The sequence below is a fragment of the Oryx dammah genome, unplaced genomic scaffold (assembly GCF_014754425.2).
Source record: "Oryx dammah isolate SB20612 unplaced genomic scaffold, SCBI_Odam_1.1 HiC_scaffold_18, whole genome shotgun sequence".
Classification (NCBI taxonomy): domain Eukaryota; kingdom Metazoa; phylum Chordata; class Mammalia; order Artiodactyla; family Bovidae; genus Oryx; species Oryx dammah.
The window spans coordinates 22,666,048-22,686,975 of record NW_024070202.1 but is presented as its reverse complement, the minus strand read 5'-3'; the positions used below and the strand labels follow the sequence as shown (position 1 = coordinate 22,686,975).

The following is a 20,928-nucleotide window of genomic DNA, read 5'->3' as shown; positions in this document are numbered from 1 at the left end:
GAAAAGTATCCTTAAATGTTCCATTCTGCTAACCCTTCCACTCAGTGTGGGCGCTCACAGTTCACTGTTTTCATTCACTTGTTTTTATTATTCTTAGTGTTAAAAAATAAAACCACCCACTTTGTATGACACTGGAAACATTATACTAAACCCTGGACCTGCTAGCTATTTACTCCTGGTGTCATTTTGTTACCTCCTCTGTCCTCAGTTGCGTCATTCGTAGAAAGGGACAAATGATCCCTGTACCTTTTTTGTTTTTGTGCAGCAGTCCATGGGGCCACAAAGAGTTGGACACGACTGAGTGACTGAACTGAACTGACTGAAGGATTCAATATGACTATGCTTGTAAAATGTTAAACTATTAAGGGTCCAGGCAATTATAATAAGGATTTCTGTTGGTATGATTTTTATCTTCTAGAGATTTCCTCAAAGATTGTTGCTAGTTCTTGAATGAAATGGCACTGTTATATCTAACATTTACAAATACACTTTGGTGCTAAAGGATAAGACAGAATAGAGAAGTTCTTATGTTAAAACAATCATGTTGTGTATGGCCAGTAAGATACTGTAGTATTAGGATGTTTCTAATGTAGTGAAACAATCCTACTCAACTTATTACTAGGACTACCTGTGTTCAAAGCACGTAGACAAAATCATCTGAATATTGTGATGATCCAAGGAGAAATGAAAGTGAGAGGACAATTCATGGTGTATTTGTTTCAGATCATGTGGATTCCAGAAAGGGAACAATTCAGTATTGAAGCTCATCATAAAAAATTCCCCCACCTCAGAAATTTTTTTGTGGCTTGTTTGGGCAACTAATGGTATCTTTTCTTTTAAACTTCTACTAGTTGTCAGAGTACAGTAATATATAATATTAATAAATAGTCAAAGTTAAAATTGTACTTATTTTATGTAGCTGTATTTCCTATCATTTCAGCTTTATTTTCAACTCTTAACAACGAAACCTCCATAGGCTTATAAAACTTGTAAAACAGTGAGCCAACTAGATCACAATAAGCCAGGCCTGTTTGAATGTAGTTGTTATTTGTGTAGGTTATTGTCTTCACCCTAAAATCAGGTGCTTCCAAGAGAAGTTTGTGTAAAAGTCTATGCTATTATTTTAGATTATGTTGTTATTGTTCAGTCACTCAGTCATGTTCTATTCTTTGCAACCCCATGGACTGTAGCACACCAGGCTTCCCTGTCCTTTAGTTCTTTTAAATTATGTAGCCTGTAAGTTTTAAAAGCATCTGACTGCAGATAACTGCTTTATGCTTTTTTTTTTCTTTTTTAAAGCTTTGCAAACACTATTCTGGGCGTACAAAGACTGACATAGTTCTCTTTCTGTCCTCAAAGTATGTCATCAGTAGATTCAATACATCTGAATTGTGACAAAAGAAATATCTCTGCAGATTTTACATTATTTATTTTTACAGTTTACTAAAAATCCTAATGACAAATTTCCCATCTAAGAGTGGATGAAGTAAAACTCCAGCTTTTCTGCCTTCTTCACATGAGTTTCAATGACTAAGTTGTTACATTCACATACAGATTTTGTGAGTGACAACAGATACCTCTTATAAAACTTGACTTTTTAGCCATCACACTTGATTTCGCCACACTGTAATTCAAACGTACTGATACTGAGCCTTATTTTTAGAACTAATTATTTTCAGGTTTGTTCCATAATAGAAAGATTGTATGGGTGTGAAAAAAAAAATTCTCACATTAGCATCTTTTTCAGGGAACTTCATAAAATATGGTTTCTTGATCACCTATAAAAATCTATTCATGTGGCAAGTGGATATGCAGAATCAAAGGATGATACACTAGTATGTATGTGAATAGTTTTGCTTTTAAATACATCCTTACAAAGTTTATGTTATTTATGTACCCTGGAAAACCTTTGGATTTTAAGTGTTAAACTGTGAGTTTGCCAGGAAATGAGTAGAAACAAAAAAATTAAATTTAAGACAGACAAAACTTAGGCAACATCTGTCATAATACTCATGTTTCTTGAATGAAATTGATGCCATTAGTTCTTGGTACAACTCAATATTTTTTTGGTAAATGTTTTTACAAAACTTATTTAAACTCCTTTGTTTACACTGAAATACGCACACACACAAACATATTTCTCACCAAGTACCTGTTAATTTCTGATGTATGTCAATATACTCATTTTGGCCCTTTGCTTTTAATGTGCCAAATTTTCCACTGTCATCATTATACATTAAACAAATTTAGGTGGACTTGATTTTCTCACATCACCTCCTCAAGGAGTTAGTTAGTTAAGTGTGTAATCAATCCATCCCTGCATTGCACACTGATATGAAAGTAAAAATCACATTAAAATATAACATCCAATGTATTCCTATTTTACTGAGATTTCTCATTTACTCTTTGAGATTTGTATGCTTAATTAAGTTATCACACTGATTATTTTTTTCAGGAATTTAACTACAAGCATCAAATGAAAGCAAGGTGCTTTCTCCTCTTAAATAGAATTTGCAATCTGGAGTGTTTTCAGGTTTGTACACTATTCGATAACAAACAGTTTCAACCCATTGTAGGGATAGCTCATACAAATGTGGCAGATAGTTCCTCTCTTATCTGGCCTGTTCAGCTCCTAGAAATTTTAGGCAAACCATGCCCTGAAGAGGAACCTTCATTCTGTACTACAGGGTAGCATTTAGGCAAACCAGAAAAGTGCCTGGCAAATGCACAACTGCACTTTGTGAGCAGATCTTTGGTAAAGCTTCCCAAATCAGTATTATATTTCCCAATACAGCTGTAAAATGCAAGTCAAGAAACAGAAACTGAGTTTTTCTTTTTTTTTTTGAAACTGAGTTTTTCGTTTCATACCTTCACATCTTTATTTAAAGGAAATTTTAACAGTATTAATAAAGGTGAAGATTAATCAAATGAGGTAGTTTAGGGTGTTAGTTTACTCTTAACTTCCCCCGACAGTGTTTAGGGCATTAAAATAACAACCGTGTTTTGCTGCTTTGAGTTTTTGCAGCATATTAGATCAGCTTTCATCACCATGAACTCATCTGTGACAAATTTTAAGCAGTTTAGTTTCTGCAAGCTGATTTGTCTGTGTCTTTATGACATGCTCTTTGATCCATAATTTTCAAAATTAAAAAAAATTATTTATCCTAAATTAAATATACATGATTCAATTTACAAGCTGAATTTAAAATTTTTTAAATGACAGTCCAAATATAGCAACAAATATTGGGGGATAATACTGTAAAAAGGAAGCTTAAAAGAAGTACCTCCAAATATTTTGAAAATATAATGGAGCATCTCACTTAAACCTTATACATCATAAATTTATAATGAATTTAAAATCAATATTTTAAATATCACAGGTTAATATATTTATGAAGAATATTATGAGTAAGCATATGAATAAGCAATGTCAGCCATCTCAGTAGATACCTTATATAAGAATAGAAAATTAAGATACAAAAATAATTTTGATACATAATTACTTTTTGTTGTAAGTGCTGTGGTTCACATACTTTAAATACTTATGAGATTCACTTAAAAATAGACTCTGTTAATAATAAGTACCTTGTATTAAATTCTTAGTGTTCTCAGAAACTGGGCATAATGTTACCCATGCTGCTGCTGAGTCGCTTCAGTTGTGTCCGACTCTGTGCGACCCCATAGACGGCAGCCCACCAGGCTCTGCCATCCCTGGGATTCTCCAGGCAAGAACACTGGAGTGGGTTGCCATCTCCTCCAATGCGGGAAAGTGAAAAGTGAAAGTGAAGTCACTGAGTTGTGTCCAACTCTCAGCGACCCCATGGACTGCAGCCCACCAGGCTCCTCTGTCCGTGGGATTTTCCAGGCAAGAGTACTGGAGTGGGGTGCCATTGCCTTCTCCTAATGTTACCCGTGGCTTGTTCCATATAGTCTTATCTTTGAAGGAAATCACTGTGATTCCCATTTTACAGATGTGGAGATTGAGAGAGATGTTAAATAACTAACAAAATGTTTTGCTCCCACAAAATATCAGAACTGAGATTTCAAAACCAGGTCTCTTAGATGACAAGGTATATGTTTGTAATCACTGCCATACTAATGGTCCTAAGATTATAATTATAGATGCATATCAAGACAGTGTAAATATGCAGTCATCTTAACATTTGTGCATAGGCTAAACTGCAGCTTATGATTGTCACTGAACTATAGAAGTTTTATTTCATGAATAAATATAAATGAATATGTATGAAATGCCTCCATTCCCTGCTACAAAACATTTGCCTTTGAAGTCGCCACTTGGCTAGTTTGGATCTGAGTTGAGCATTTAGCAAAAGTTAAAATGTAATGCCAAACTTCATTGGTTGGATTTTTTATTAGATAAGGTAGAAATGAAAGCAGCAGGCAATTTAATTAGCAGTAATTTTTCTGGGCAAGTCATTACTTTGATGAACTTCAGAGCAACATTTATGGCTCCTAATTAACCATGTTAGTCATTTGATTGAATAATCACTTTGGAAATGTTTCTACAATTTGATTAGAGTCTGACCCACTCTGATGGTCATAAATTAACTGATATCACTTTAGGATAACATGACTTTAGTTACTTTAGGGAAATAAACTCCTCTTAACCATATGTTTTCAGGCTTCTCTTTTCTGTATAAAGGATGCTGCATTTAAAGACAGACTGAATTTAGACAATGCAGCCAAGTGTCTCAATTTCAAGAGCTAGATGTTAATTTTATTTACCCTGAGGTGTAATAAATAGTATAAGAACTGGCATAAACACAAATATATTCTTACAGATACATTTTTTTTTTCTAAATTGCTGTTTGATGCTTTTTTTTAGAACTTAGATTATAAGTTGAGCCTTTGGAAATGTAATGGAAGCCTGGCATCAGGTGTATTTTATGTCATTAATTTATGGTGAATTTTAAATTAGTATACTTTAAACATCATAGATTAATAAGGAGAATTTATGAAGAATATTAAAGCACAGCAGAAAACAATAAATTGTCCAGTTCGGTAAATACCTGTTAGTGAAATTATACATTGGATCCTATCGTTGATGTCCAATGTCTAGTTTTCCAGAATATGCTTATTTTGTGTGATATTGGAGTACTTTTATAAACTGGCCTTTCAACTTTCTCAGAAATGCTTGAACTTCTTTTCTTCCCCTCTGGGGAGGAAGGGCTACATTTAGTCCCTCTTATATATAATAGAGTTTAACCTGTATGTTTTCTAGCTGCCTCCAGAGCCAGCCAGCTGTTTTTGCAGCCACACTCCAGCTGTGCAGCAGTCAGTAAAAGTATTTTGTGGCAGGGTGTCAACATCAGTTCAACAAAATGCTTGCCTCTAAGCAGCTGCTGAGCTGATGGCAGAGTCATTAACACAGTCCCTTCCAGGCCCAGCTGCATGAGGGACCTTATGCCTTGGCAATAAATCAAAATAACATTAAACATTAATTTGAAGTACCATTGGTTAAGAAGCTGGGATAAAATGGATTGCTAGTTATTTGGTGACCCAGAAGATCAGCTCCATTGCAACTCTATTATAAGCACTGATATCAGAAAACAAGGTTTAACCTTGCCTTTTATAGGGTTGGAACTATAAACTACATAATACTTTAAAGAAGGCACAGCACAAAAAATGTTTGAAAATGAGTTTGACACTATTTTCAGCTTGTAAACTATTGATTGCTAGATGCTTTTCAATGTTATTGCTATTAGGGATCTCCATTAAGATGTTTTTGACTAAGATCTTATAATGTATGCTTTTTTTCTGTGAAATGATATCTCATATTTTGGTTGACATTTATCACCAGGCAAATTTTTAGAAAATCAGATAGACTTTACAAATGGAACATTCCAGACCTAAAAAGAATGACATGTGGGCTAAATAATAGTCATTATCTATTATAGCATGAAAGTTTATAGACTGATCAGAGCCTTTAGATTCCAATTCACTTAAATGCTATTACTTGTTCAGAATTACTACAAGGGGTGGACGGCTGTATTCTTATATTAAATAGCAACCTGTCATATATTTTAAACATCTAATTTTGTATGTGCTTAGTTGCTCTGTCATGTCTGACTCTTTGTGACCCCATGGACTGTAGCCCGGCAGGCTCCTCTGTCCATGGCGATTCTCCAAGTAAGAATCCTGGAGTGGGTTGCCATGCCCTCCTCCAGGGGGTCTTCTCAGCCCAGGGATAGAACTCAGGTCTCCCACATTGCAAGCAGAGCCACCAGGGAAGCCCCCCCCTTTTTTTGTATATGTTTATTTTTGTAGATGTTGCTTTAAAATCTTTAGTAATTCATACAGAAGATAGAATCAATGTAATCATGTTTATGCATTTCTATGGAAACTGTATATGTTATATTCAGATTTGGACCCAGGTTTTAGGTACCTAAAACTGATAAAATGTGGAACCTGAAAGAAAAAGTAAATGAAATGGCATATACAAAATTAGGCTTCAGGTCTCAGCAGCACTTTTGCAAGTGGAGGGTCTTGAGGTTGAACCTTCAGTCTTCACCCTGAATTGACCTCTGTTTATGTGAGTTGGCTTCCAAATTCAGAGTCAAAGAGCAGACTCAGATAACATGTGACTCAGTCCTCTATTTTATATAAACTTAGAAAATGGCTTATCTAAAGTCATATAGCTTTATTAGTAATAAACGAAGGGCCTGAATTTTTATCTTTTGTCTCTTAAATCTGTATTTCTTTCCTTTTCCCCATATCTAGGCTGCTAAACACATTAGATACACAGCCATCACTATGACTCAAGTTTAACCATTAACCAAATTTTATTTTCTCAGGAATGAATTAAGTTGGTCATACAAGTAAGGCCTCGCTCTTAGGGTAGCGATGGTGTTTGCTATTGGATTTCTGCTGTTGGATTTGTTGCTGTTGGATTTCTCTTTTATAGCCTCACTGGCTTTGAATATGGCCTGTGGGCTTAACAAAATGAAAAGTCAATCTTGTTTTTGTCTGAAGAAAAAAAAAAATAGCAGTCATCTTACTAGGCTGAAGTAATTATAAGAGACATAACAGTTTTGTCTTTTCATCATGATTTCTAGCCAATGTTCATGAAATAAACTATGAACAAGTCTTTTATTGATCTTTGCTTTGGTTGCCACTTTAAGCAAATTTATCCCATGCATGTCCTGAAATGTCTTTTAACTCATGATGCGCTTTGTTTTGAGGACTCCATCACATTTACGTGCTGTTGCACAGCCAACCTTTAGTTTAGTCAGCTTGGTGTGGGTAAAACTTCGAATTCACACACCTGTTCAGGAGAATCACTGTTCACCATGATATGGTTCTCAACCTTACGTCTCTTATGCAGGCCCCACCTGCAATGGTAACTATGTGTTGACAAGTTCCCCTCAGGAGACTCGTGTCTGTTTCTGTTACTTTCCTCTCTGCACTCTGTCCACTGATAACAACATGTTTTCAGCTCCAGACTTCTCTTTGACCGATGTTGTTTCCTCTTTCAGAAGTGCCTAGCTGCCACTCCATTTATATGAGGCAAGAAGGCTTCCTGACTCATCCCAGCAGAACAGAAGTTAAGTTTTTCATTATTGAAATTCTTGTAAATACTTGTCAACATAATCAGCCACCCTCAGGATGCTGTCACATTATCATGGTATACGGGAAAAATCACTTAGGTCCACTAAACCATTGTTTTAAAATTTTTGAAGTAAAAGGAAGACTTTTTGGGTCATGATCGCTTATATTTTGTCAACGAGTCATGTGCATATAAACAGCTGATAAGTGAATTTCTCTGTTCTTTTTTGCCAACAACCATATCCTTTTAAAATAGAACGTGTGCTTTATAGATCACCTACCTTACTGCTGTCTGCTGAAATGTATCTTCAAGGAATTTTCAGTTTTGCTTGAGAGAGCTAAGTCATTGTGTTGAAATAAAATGTAGTTGATTTAAATACATTCACATTTAAATATCCCGGATTTTACATTTTGGGACAAGTAATTGTTAAGCCTCACATAAGAGGCTTAGAAAAGGTGTTTTTCTCATGGATGTGGTATAGTAACTGCAGTGGGAAAGTTTTGTTCTAATGGGCATGATATTTGCAAGATCATGTATGAAAGTTCTTTTATCGGGATAGACTAACCTTTAAAGTATTTCCTGAATTATGTGCACGGTCCTTGATGTCAACAGTCTGTGTATTCAGTGAAATGACTTGGATCCATCTTCTAGGTTGAGTCTAACATTGTTTGTTTTGCATAAATGATATCAATAGAAGTTAACCGCTGTGTTTAAAGGATAGTAAAATGAGATGGAAAATCCAGAATATATGAGACCAAAATTTTTCACAAATGCAATTTAATTGTTGTTGTTGTTAATATTATGTACCTACCACAGAGACCAATACTTATGAGAAATAAAACTGTGACTAAATTATGTGAAATTTCTTCCTAGTAATTAAAGATAATAACAATTAAATGAAAGTCCCACAGTCAAGGATATTTGGGGGAGAAAATGATTGTAGAAAGCCATCAATTTATTTTGCATTTTTCCTAAGGATTTAGCAATAAAGGAAAATTCTTTTTTTTTTTTTTTAAATCTGACTTGTCTATTGAAGATGAAATCATGAGAAGGTTAATGCAGCTAAATATTTCTGTAAAGGAGTGAGGGGGTAAACTGTATTTGTTTCAGTTCATCAGGGTCATAATGCAATATAAATGTCAGTAATTCTCATCTGTTTGAATAAGGAAACTTGGAAGAAAACAAAAGAGAAGATAATCTGTTTTACATCACAGGTTTGCCAGTGTTTACATGAGCATTATTGGGTTAGTAATAATATACATAGCTAACTCTCATGTATTACCATGTGCCAGTCACTGTTCTAAAGTTGCATATATTGAACCATTGAATCCTTACAACAGGCCTATAAGATAGGTGGTTTATTATCATTCCCATTTTATAGATGAGGAAACTGAGGCACAGAGGTTAAATAATCTGTCCAAGGTCACAGAGTAGAAAAGTGGAGAAGTCCTTTTCTGCCTCCATTTTTGCATTCATGGTTATATTTTGAATTGTTTGTGAGTTTTATTTCTGTTATGAATAAATGTATCCCATTTCCCCTCCACAGGCTGCATGTTTGAAAAGGGCCCCAGGCAGTTTTATGATGATACCTGTGTCGTCCCAGAGAAATTCGATGGTAGGTTTTTCATCGTGTATCAAGTTTCGATTTCTGTAAGAGGCTGTGGAGAGATCACCCTCGCCTCTCCTGAAAGCAGTCAACATCGCTACTTAAAGATTTTCATGCTCATCACTTACAGTGCACTCCAGTCTCGCTAAACTTTACCTCTTATAAATTCCCTTTCCTTTTCCCATTAAGAAGCTTTTCTCTTTTGTCCTATGAGAGATCCCATTTTTAAAGACAGAGTATCGTTCTTGCTGAGCTTTATGTAGAATAAGAGAGGGCCCTTTCCATTGCCCTACTGAGTACATGCAGCTTGTTGTTTGAGATGTATTGAAAGCTGATCCTGTAATTAACAAAGCGGAGCAGAAAGCTTGCTACTGTGGACTCACAGATGACTAATGTAGCCTCTTGCCTTTTATTGTTCATGAAAAGATGCATTATGGAACACAGGAGCAACATAGCTGCCCACTTAGTTAGTGATTGTGCATCCTCTTTTTTTTTTTTCCCTTTGGAAGATGTTCATTACTAATGCGACATTAGTTTGTAATTGCTCCAAATGGATTTAGGAAAGCATTACCTTTTTAATATCACTTGCTGTGGCAATGAAAATGAAAACATCACCCCCACATGTTAGAAAGGGGTATGGGGTGTCAAGTCAGAGAGACTCTTCTCTTGACAAAGATCGCAACAGTCGGCATCTAGAAGGAGGCTTGGGTAAAAAGCAAACAGTTGATTGACTTAGTGGCTCTTCGGAGTGGTCTCCATATTTCCTGCTTTGATTGTTTAACAGGAAATGAGCAGGGGCCTTCTGATTAGCTGATTGCACAAACTTTCAGGATCATGGCTGTAATGACTTGGTAGCTCTTGGGAGTTTTAATTGTCATTATTTAAACAGCAAAGGATATGCACAGATTGCTCCTCTATCTCTAATTAGTTGCTTGAAGACTACTTTGTTCTTGATGCTTTTGCTACTCTTAGACTTATCAGACAGGATGACCAGTCTTGGGAATATCTGTTTCCTTAGCTTCCCTTCAAACTGCTAAATTCATGCCAAGGTCATGGGTTTAATGGATCACCTTTTCAGTCTTATTCTATAATAAATGTTATTTTAACCTTTGAGTTTCAGAGGTGTGATGTGTGTTATTGTATTTAGCACCATCAGCAGAGTATCAAAATGCTTAAAATCTAGTTTTTTCCCCTTGAAATAAAGCAGAAAGTCTACTTTTTGGAATGACCTTCATCAGTTCCTTTCATAGTTACCTTTTTAAAAATGACGATAATTAGTATGGGCATGTAAGGAAGAAAAACAGTTCAAAATATAGACAAGATCAGGGTATAATCTAACAGGGCAAAGACAGAGTCACACTTGTGTTTGGGAAAGCTAATTGTCCTTGATTATTTTTTCCCTTTGATTTTTAAATACTTCTCAGCTTTATACTAAGAAAATATTTGGGGCAAAATAGTGTATTGAGCTTACATTTTATAAGGAACAGAGAACAAGAAGAAAGAAAATCAAAGAATTTTTTTTTCCTTGTGCAAGGCGAATATGATCAGTCAGTTTTATAGGCAGAAGCAATCTAAAGGTTAGAACATTTGACAGTGTTTCATTCCATCTGCAAAATTATTCATTCGTCCCCATGAAAATTTCTAAATCTCAGAAGGAAAAACTAAGATAAATAAAACTATCACTGAACAATATGAAGAGACACTTCCATATTCTATAGCTTAGACCAAAACAGCATAATGATTTTTAGCAGCTATTGAGTGAAAAATTTTACTTTGGTTTTTTTAAAGTATTTTTTTCTATCATAATTTCAAGAGGTGTATTTCTGTCTTCTGACCAAAAGAAAGTTTTAAAAAGCTTGTGATTTGGGCTGTTTTATAATTCACTCTTCGGGTTAGTATATCACCTTAAATATATTCTGTCTAAATTGTTTCTAAGCAATTTCCCTCTGCATGAAGGAGAGAAATTCATGCATTAATAGTGATATGCTTATAGGGCCTTAGACATTCAATTCCCAATGTGACTGGTTCCACATATTTTTGAGACAGTTTGCTGGAGCTGGAAGTGTATAATCAGTAGTCATGAAACTGAGTTGTGTGTGTTTTCTTTTGTTCGTTTCTTACTTTTGGTAAAACCAAAATATCTGACCAGATTTATACCAAAGAATTGGAAATTGACACCTTTATTGCTGTAATCTATTTAATAGACTTTAACAGTTTGTATGTAGCATGAACAATCCTTTCTTGTTTAAAAATACAGATTTACAGAAAACTCTGATGTGTTCATTTTTATGTGTATATGCATTTTTGAATTGGACTTTCAGAAAAAGAATAACAAGCTAAACTCAAATAAGTGCAATATAAATAAGAGATAAGGAAAAATCAGAGAATTTTCATTTGCTGCCAGCTGAGAAAAGCATGGTGGCAATATGAAGGTGTAGAAAGATGGCATGATGGTAATCCAGCATGCCTTGCATTACCCATGATATTTTCCTGATTTTTACTTAGCTCACAGAGTTTAAGCTGCTATTAAATTTGCTTTGAAACATTTGCATTTAAATTTTCAATAATTTGTCACATGCAAATCAATGAGGTATTTATAAATTGTAGTTTGCAAATTTTAATTTGTATAAATAAAATGCCTGGAACTTAAAATTGATTACTCCCTCTCCACTGTTGCTTAGAGTAGTGTGTGTGTGTGTGTGTGTATGTGTGTTAGTCGCTCAGTCATGTCAGATTCCGCGACTCCATGGACTGTATAGCCTGCCAGGCTTCTCTGTTCATGGACTTCTCCAGGCACGAATACTGGAGTGGGTAGCCATTCCCTTCTCCAGGGGATCTTCCTGTCTCAGGAACTGAACCTGGATCTCCCACACTGCAGGCAGATTCTTTACCATCTGAGCCACCAGGGAAGCCCTGCTTAGAGCAGTAAGAGATGGCATTAACAGTGAAGTAAAGAAGTAGGATTAGATACTATCGTTTTTAAAATGCATCTGAAGAAAAAAAAAGATACAGCCTTTTTATAAGTCAATGACATCTGTGCATTTATTTTGCCCTGTGTGCATTTATATTGACGTATGTGTAGTTATCTGTAAGTTTGCAGATTCCTGGTTTATATTCAACCATTTAAACCTGTGTTAAATCCCTATTTCAGTTCAGTTCAGTTCAGTTGCTCAGTCATGTCTGACTCTTTGTGACTCCATGAATCGCAGCACGCCAGGCCTCCCTGTCTGTCACCAATTCCCGGAGTTCACTCAGACTCACATCCATCAAGTCAGTGATGCCATCCAGCCATCTCATCCTCTGTCGTCCCCTTCTCTTCCTGCCCCTGATCCCTCCCAGCATCAGAGCCTTTTCCAATGAGTCAACTCTTTGCATAAGGTGGCCAAAGTATTGGAGTTTCAGCTTTAGCATCAGTCCTTCCAAAGAATACCCAGGGCTGATCTCCTTTAGAATGGACTGGTTGGATCTCCTTGCAGTCCAAGGGACTCTCAAGAGTCTTCTCCAACATCACAGTTCAAAAGCATCAATTCTTCGGCCCTCAGCCTTCTTCACAGTCCAACTCTCACATCCATACATGACCACAGGAAAAACCATAGCCTTGACTAGAAGGACCTTAGTCAGCAAAGTAATGTCTCTGCTTTTGAATATGCTATCTAGGTTGGTCATAACTTTCCTTCCAAGGAGTAAGTGTCTTTTAATTTCATGGCTGCAATCACCATCTGCAGTGATTTTGGAGCCCCCGAAAATGAAGTCTGACACTGTTCCCACTGTTTCCCCATCTATTTCCCATGAAGTGATGGGACCAGATGCCATGGTCTTAGTTTTCTGAATGTTGAGCTTTAAGCCAACTTTTTCACTCTCCTCTTTCACTTTCATCAAGAGGCTTTTTAGTTCCCCTTCACTTTCTGCCATAAGGGTGGTGTCATCTGCATATCTGAGGTTATTGATATTTCTCCCAGCAATCTTGATTCCAGCTTGTGTTTCTTCCAGCCCCATGTTTCTCATGATGTACTCTGCATAGAAGTTCAATAAGCAGGGTGACAATATACAGCCTTGACACACTCCCTTTCCTATTTGGTATTTCATAGAAACTCTTTTAGTTGTGGTTTAACCATTTTTAGTGATTATTTTAATATAAATTTTATATAAATGTCATAATAATGCTAATCATAGAAACTTAAAATGTTTTTAATTTAGGAGACATAAAACAAGAGCCAGGGATGTATCGGGAAGGACCCACATACCAGCGGCGGGGATCACTTCAGCTCTGGCAGTTTTTGGTAGCTCTTCTAGACGACCCTTCAAATTCCCATTTTATTGCCTGGACTGGGAGAGGCATGGAATTTAAACTGATTGAGCCTGAAGAGGTGAGTTTCATAGGTTCTATTTAGGGAAATCAGCTATGTCATAATAGAAAGACACATACTTGATTAATATGCCAAAGATTCATTTTTTAATTTTAAAACTTTAAGGGAACATTTTGAGTGAAAAAGTAGTCCAAAGGAAAAAACAAAGCAGGCATACATGTAAAATAAGAAATGAACGTGTTACAGGCTTCTTCCCGTTGAATACTATCCTATAGAATTGATGCTGAAGAAAATCAACAAGAACTTTACTATGCATGTGTACTAAGTCAGTTCAGTTGTATCTGACTCTGCAGAGCAGGGCCTGGGCCTTCTCTAAAGGTGCATCTGAGTTGGGCATGTTGGATGGTCTTTGAGAAAGAGAGGAATGTGCATCAGGTTCAACTCATTTTAGGGAGAGGAGTTGTTCTTGAGAATTAGAAGTTATTAATTGGACAATCTTGATTTTTGGTAGGAGGGTTGGAGAGAAACATTTAGAGAACTAAGTCATGTGTAAGAGGGCTGTAGGGGAGACACAGCTGTGGGAATAAAGGCACTCAAAGGTCACAGTGGGAAATTCTCACTCCTTAGGTGTCTCTTAGGAGACCCAGACCTATAGGAATATTGTTTCCCTTTGATTAATGGTGATACGTGTTTCGGATCAGCTGGGCAGTGTACAATCCATTGGAAGGTAAGAATAAAGTTTAAAATGTCACCATGATACCTAAGAAATTGCCAAAACGAGAGGACTCTGGATAGAGATACTATGGGTAAATGGAACTCCTTTCACTCTGTTCAATTATCTTACCCTCTTCCAACCTGCCCTTGTGTACATACAAATGGAGTATTTTCCTATAAAACTTCTCAGTTCAGTGTTTATTCTTCCCAGGAGTAGCTTTAGATTTAAGCCTACTATTATTGTTACAGTGTAACCTACCAAATAGCATTTGGACCTCAAGAGAAAGGTGACATTTTATATTTATTTACACTTTTTTTTTCTTTCTCTCTCTCTTTTTTTTTTCTTTTAAATTTTACTTTATTTTACTTTACAATACTGTATTGGTTTTGCCATACACTTTTAAAAGAATTTTGTCTGTGTTGGGTCTTGGTGGCAGTGTGCAGTCTTCTCATGTGGTAGCTTGTCTTGTTGTGGAGCAGGGTCTCTAAAGCACAGGATCAGTGGTTGTGACACCCCGGCTTTAGCTGTCCCTCAACAGGTAGAATCTTCCCGGACCAGGAATCGAACCCAGGTGCCCCACATTGGCAGGCAGACTCTCAACCATTATGCTAGCAGGGAAGTTTGAAGGGCAAACTTTCATGAAAAGTTTGTGTCTTTTCATAAAAGATGCTTTCTCTCTTTACATTAGCTGAGAAAGCATTGGGAGACTTTTAGCTAACATGGCTATGATTCATATTGGCTATTGTATCTAAACACCCCAGAAAAGTAAAAAAAAGTTCAGAGATATCTATTTTTTTAAACAAATTAATTCGTTTCTTGTAGATTTGACATCTACAACCTAGGCTAATGGACCTATATACATCTTACGTTATCTGTGTGTCTGTGTATTCTGTTATAATCAGATAATATGTTCTAATTTGATATCCAGAAGATAAAATGATAGTACTTGTAAAGAGTTAAGGGATTATCTGATTCGAATATGGATTGAATAAAGTATGAAATGAGAAGAACTGATGAGCACAATTACGTCTACTCCAGGTTATATCAATGAGAGGCTGTTTCCATCTTCTTTAGCCCCACACCAAGTTTATACAGATACATGCATACATACCTACCCACATACAGAGGGCTCAGGACCAAAACAGTAAGTATCCATTATCAAGTATGGGCTAAATGTTTGGGTAGTTGAATTTTGCATTGTGTCTAAAACTTAATTTGGCTGTCAAAGGAAATTCATTTTTATGTAGATGTACTTAAATAATGTAAGTGAAAGAACCACAAAAATGTGAAGCACTAAAGATTGAGGCTAGAATCACTTAACATGAAGTAATTTGAAAGCCCGTTAAGTAATGATGAGAATATGAGCTCTTCATCTCATGAAAGATGTTAATAATCACTTCAAGAGTTGGTTCATACTAGACCTTAAGGACATCCAGCAGGGATTTATATCAGTTACTTCTGTCCATCTGTGATTAAAGTGAGCAGAAACAGAATTTTTTTATTGTTACCATGGGCTTCCCTGATAGTTCAGTTGGTAAACAATCTGCCTTAAATGCAGGAGACCACAGTTCGATTCCTGGGTTAGGAAGATCCCCTGGAGAAGGGAAAGGCTACTCACTCCAATATTCTGGCCTGGAGAATTCCATGGACTGTATTGTCCATGAGGTCGCAAAGAGTCGGATGGCCTTCACTTTCACTTTCATTTGTTAAGATGGGGGTATGACTGAACTACATCAGTGATTATTGATCCACTTAGAAGTGTAAAAATTCTTAGGCAAGTGATTAAATTCTTTATGTGTAGATTTTTAAGCTGATCATGTTGAAACAACTAGAATAGGAGACTTGACCAGGGGACCATTATGTTACATCAGCTTGTGAATAATCTCTGTGACTTTTTTATTTTTTTAGCCTAGAAGGAATACAATTATATCTGTTCTTGTGACAAACTAACATTTAGATACCTTTTCTAAGCAGACTCTGAAAGTAAAAAAAGCTGAGGAATTCAGTGTCGGCAGACCATTTCCAAATAGTAACTAACTCCCTGGTAATAGCTATGTAAGCACTGAACGTCTCCGAAGGCCTTTTGTTCAAAATGAAACATTCCATTTCTGATTGCTGCATTGCTCACTGCTGCAATTGCTTCCATCAGGCAATGACTCTGCTGTTTATGTTTAAATTTCTTCTTTGGGAAGTGTTTGTGAAATTCCTTTAGTCTCCGTGGCCCCCTGTCACCCTCTTCTTTCGATCACACAGCAGTTCTTTGAGGGTCTGTGACAGTGCAGCTCATGAAAGGTGGCTGTGAAACCATCCTTGTTGGAATTACTTTAAGTTCCACTTCTGTGTATTCCATCTTGCAGTTTAAAATGATACCGAGTGAGACTTCAGTCTTGCACTGATCATCTGCTCCGTGTGTTTAGGATAACTTGACCAAGTGTATAATCTTTACCTTCTCTCTCTTTGAGATATTTGAAATTATGGGATCTTATTTTTGAATTAATCATGGGTGTCCGACTCTTTGCAACCCCGTGGACTATAGCCTACCAGGCTACCTTGTCCATGGGGATCCTGCAGGCAAGAATACTGGAGTGGGTTGCCATTTCTTCCTCTGGGGGACCTTCCTGACCCAGAGATCAAACCCACGTCTTTTACATCTCCTTTATTCACAGGTGGGTTTTTACTACTAATGCCACCTAAGTAGAAGTCTTTTGGTGATATTCAAGATTGTTGAGCTGGAAGACTTATCGAGAAGTCTGATAGCCAGGCCCAGGTTGTGGTTTCTAGGTTTACTGTTGCATATTCAAGCACGATTTTTAAAAATAAATTGAATAATATTAATAATTGAACAATAACATTGTCCTATTTAATTCATTTGACAATAAGGGTAACTGCTATAGTGCTACAGAGGTCTTTCCACTCTCCTCATTGATAGCCAACGTTTTCATTTGAAAGAATGTTATAAAGAAGTTACTAAAAGTATTGTCACCGTTGTACATGCTCCACGTTGAAAATGGTCCTTTGGCCGGATGTAGTGGTGATTGTGATGGGTCATTCGTGAGGGCTGGATGGACTTTCTTAGTTGTTGGATGGTCTAACCTGTCCTGGAAGTTTTTATGTTATCTGTTCATTTTAAGTTTCAGTCTTTTAAAACAATTTTATCATGATAGGAATACAACATGGGATGTATCTTCTTATCCAGTTTTTAAGTGCTTGGTCCAATATGGTAAACTAGAGGCACAGTGTTAAAGCAGATTTATAGATCTCATTCCTTTATCTTCCATAACATGTCTGCATCTCCTAGGCATATGGGTATGTCTCATTTTCCTCAACTTTATGATAAATGTGATATTGAAATAGCTCTAAAAATAAATTTGATTGTTTTAATATGTCTACTGATACCCACAGTGCTGTGAATTAGCTGGCATCATAAAAGTCAAACTCTGCTTATGAAATTTAAAAAAAGACATCTTTTTCTCCCTAAAGACTTCCTTTGGGGAGAGAGAGAGTTGTTGTTAAGTTTGTCGCAGGTTATTTTGCTTTCTAGGTACATCCTGGTGAGCATCTAGAAAAAAATTATTGACAAATGCCAAAGTATTCAGAAATTGTTGTTCAGTTTAAGGAGATACTGATAATTTATTTTCACATCCCCTTCAGGTTCGCAGGCTCTTTACTTGTCCTGTCTGTTAAAGATTCACTGATGTCCATTGTTAGCTGTTTAAAAGATGTTTTATTTAGAAAGTATTTCTTTCACTTATTATTGCCACTTGCCCATCACACTATTGCTCCCAACATTTACATTAAAATTAAGTTTATCTTAGTTAATGAAATTAGTTAGTGGATTGATTAATATTAATGGAATCCATTAGTTAATTAATCCATTAATTAATGGAATATTAATGTGTGCCTGTCACTGTGACTTTCTATTTAGGGATACATAGTCACAGGGATGTGACATCACATATTTTGCTTTTAAAAAGTATACTGATGTATGTGACTAAATTACATTGTATCTTCATTCAGGAAATAGAAATTACTGAGAGAGAAAATAAGAAAGATCAGTGTTTTTTAAAGAAAAAAAACAGAGAAAGGTTATTGCTAATAAAATAGAGTATTTCTGCAAAGCATTCTATAAGATCTTGGTATATGACACACAACAACAACTTGGAATTCTGTGAACTGGAAGGAGAATGCTAACCCTATTAGAAAATGCTCTCTCCAGGTTGCCAAGGTATACACGGGAGCTGCAATTTTTGCTCAGATGAAGCAAAAGTGGAAATCAATGAGGATGTGACTTTGACTGGGGTCACAAAAGCAGGCCACCCTGTCCTGGATCATCTACAGCTAGCCCAGGGTAGTGGGGAGGGAGGGGATACAGATTCGTTGAGGAAGGAAGTTTTACTAAAGCTCTATTGAAGAACTTTGTCTTTGCCAGAAAAGTTGCACTTCCAAAGCCGTGTTATAAAAAGCTCAGAGATTGTTCATGAAACCACAAAGTGGATATTCTGCTTTAGAGATTTTTGTTTGTGGACTCATATACATGGTGACCTTTTTTGCTTCCTTCTTATTTTTAGCATCCAATTACTGTTCTTTAAATGAATGCTTAATTCCACCAGTTTAGTATTGACTGTACTTTTTTTATTTTCTGATGCTGCTTCAGGCAATAAAAATTATGTACAGTTCAGCTTACTAATTTGTGCACACTATGCCACTTGTCTTTCAGCCAGTGTCAAGCAGGGTACCTTTTTTCCTTTGATTTATCATAACCTCAAAAACACCTTTACCAAGAGATCTTTATTTATAGATAAAGTTGCTCTTGATCTTTAGTTTTTAAAATCTGAAAAAGAAATAAGGAAAAAGCAGAAAGGGGACCTCAGAATGGGAAATATGCCTCATTTTGGTGAATTGCAGCCTGTTCATTCCCGTTGTAAACACATCCCCTTATTTCCATTTAATTTTGTATCCAAAACAATAGTGACAATGAATTCTATTGTGATGTTTCAGAATGATCACTTAGTGCCTGGTTGAAAAAGCAAACCAGGACCCAGGAAATACAGATCGTGATAGCATTTGCCTCTTATATGTATGCCATCGATTTGGATATGTTTTAGATGGTTTGGAAGTAATTAATGAATTAATTTTTATGAAATATGTTGATAAGATAATACTTAACACAACAATGTGATTCTGTCTCAATGGCAGGTGGCCAGGCGTTGGGGCATTCAGAAAAACAGGCCAGCTATGAACTATGATAAACTTAGCCGTTCACTCCGCTATTATTATGAGAAAGGAATCATGCAAAAGGTGAGCAGCTAACCCAGCATTAAAATTTATTGAAATGTTTCACATTCATTCACATGTCATACTTCAAAACCACATATCATTACATTGCTGAAGCAAGGTTTTTGCTCACTTTAAGGTATGCTTAGCTGTTGGTTTTCCTATTACAAGACCTCTGTTTATAAATTTATGAGCATTATAGGCAAATGTGTAATACAAAATAGGAGATTTTCTCGAAGTCCCCACTTTGCTGTGTTTCATAAAAAATAATCCTGCTTTAGTACTAATACGGCAATATATGTCCCCAAAAGTTGTTGACATTTTGCTCATTCTCCACAATTATACAGTTTTGAATATTAGCTGAATGTTTCCTTTTCCCCTCTTTTTCTGATTCTTAAAACATTCAGAGCATTTCTTGTTCTCATTCTGAAAAACGTCTTTTCTTGGCTGATTTCATTACTTGACAGTTTAACATCTTAAACAGTTGATCTGAAATGAGTATTTAATCTTATCTTGTTGGCGTAATGATATTAAATATGCTTTATTTCAAATGAGTGTGTCTTAATATTTCAAGGTAGCTTGTTTAAAAAGTGTGAGATAAAACAAATGAATTACACTTGGGACAAAATCTAATATTTTTGAAGAAGGTAATGAATAAATAAAGATAAAACATCTGGGTATTTGTTATTATTAACATCCTTCAGCCTTGCATGTGTATTCAATCTATTCGTCTTGACAGTGAGCGGAGTTTTAGCCTTTATACCTTGTGAGCGTTACATTATAGTTTCATTATGTGTCCTTTGTTCATTTGTGGAGACATGAACATAGTTACATATTACAGATTATGGCATAGTTTTATGTTATGCCAAGAAAAACTATACCAGTTGGTCCATGACAATAGTAAAAGAAGAGGGGGAAATAGCTTCATTTGGGCTTTCTAGACCAAAGGCAATCTGCTGCCTGGTTAGCCAGCCAGTAAGTTAGAACTTCAAAGAACCTTAAAAGATAAGGCTGAATTGGATTCTTAATTGCTTCCTGTTTCCCTGAATCTCACCCTCAAATTGTAAAGTTACTATCTGCTCTGTCTTCTCCATCTCAGTCCTGGAGTCTTTCTTTAATTCTTCCCTTTCATTCACCAACCACTCCCGTTTACAGCCAACCTTTTTCGGATACATACCATTCTTTCAGTTTTCATCACCGTCTTCGTAGTCAGGCGTAGCAAGTAAACTGGCCTAGTAGGTCCTTGCAGGTCCCCTGAGCAGTGTTACACAGCAGTAACAAATGTAGTCATGTCTTTGGTTTGCATGTTAGCGTCGTGTTACGTTACTGTTTTTGAACAGATTCTTCTGCTAGTAAGAAGCAATATTCTTTCCTCATGAAGCTGCTGTGATCGTTAAATGAAATACTATACTTGAGACACTTGCCTTGTACCTGGTGCAGTGAAAGTCTTCAGCGGATG

At 36.1% G+C, this 20,928-nt stretch overlaps 1 protein-coding gene across 4 annotated transcripts in view; it reads left to right on the top strand.

The window, feature by feature from the left end:
- The window catches only part of ETV1 (ETS variant transcription factor 1), a 98,010-nt gene that overhangs the window by 70,887 nt on the left and 6,195 nt on the right, over positions 1–20,928 (top strand). For all 4 annotated transcript variants that reach the window (XM_040260592.1, XM_040260594.1, XM_040260591.1 and 1 more), the window contains 4 exons: positions 7,497–7,565; positions 9,114–9,182; positions 13,371–13,540; positions 19,392–19,493. In XM_040260592.1, the coding sequence (XP_040116526.1) occupies positions 7,497–7,565; positions 9,114–9,182; positions 13,371–13,540; positions 19,392–19,493 (410 nt within the window). The remainder of the gene's footprint in view (positions 1–7,496; positions 7,566–9,113; positions 9,183–13,370; positions 13,541–19,391; positions 19,494–20,928) is intronic.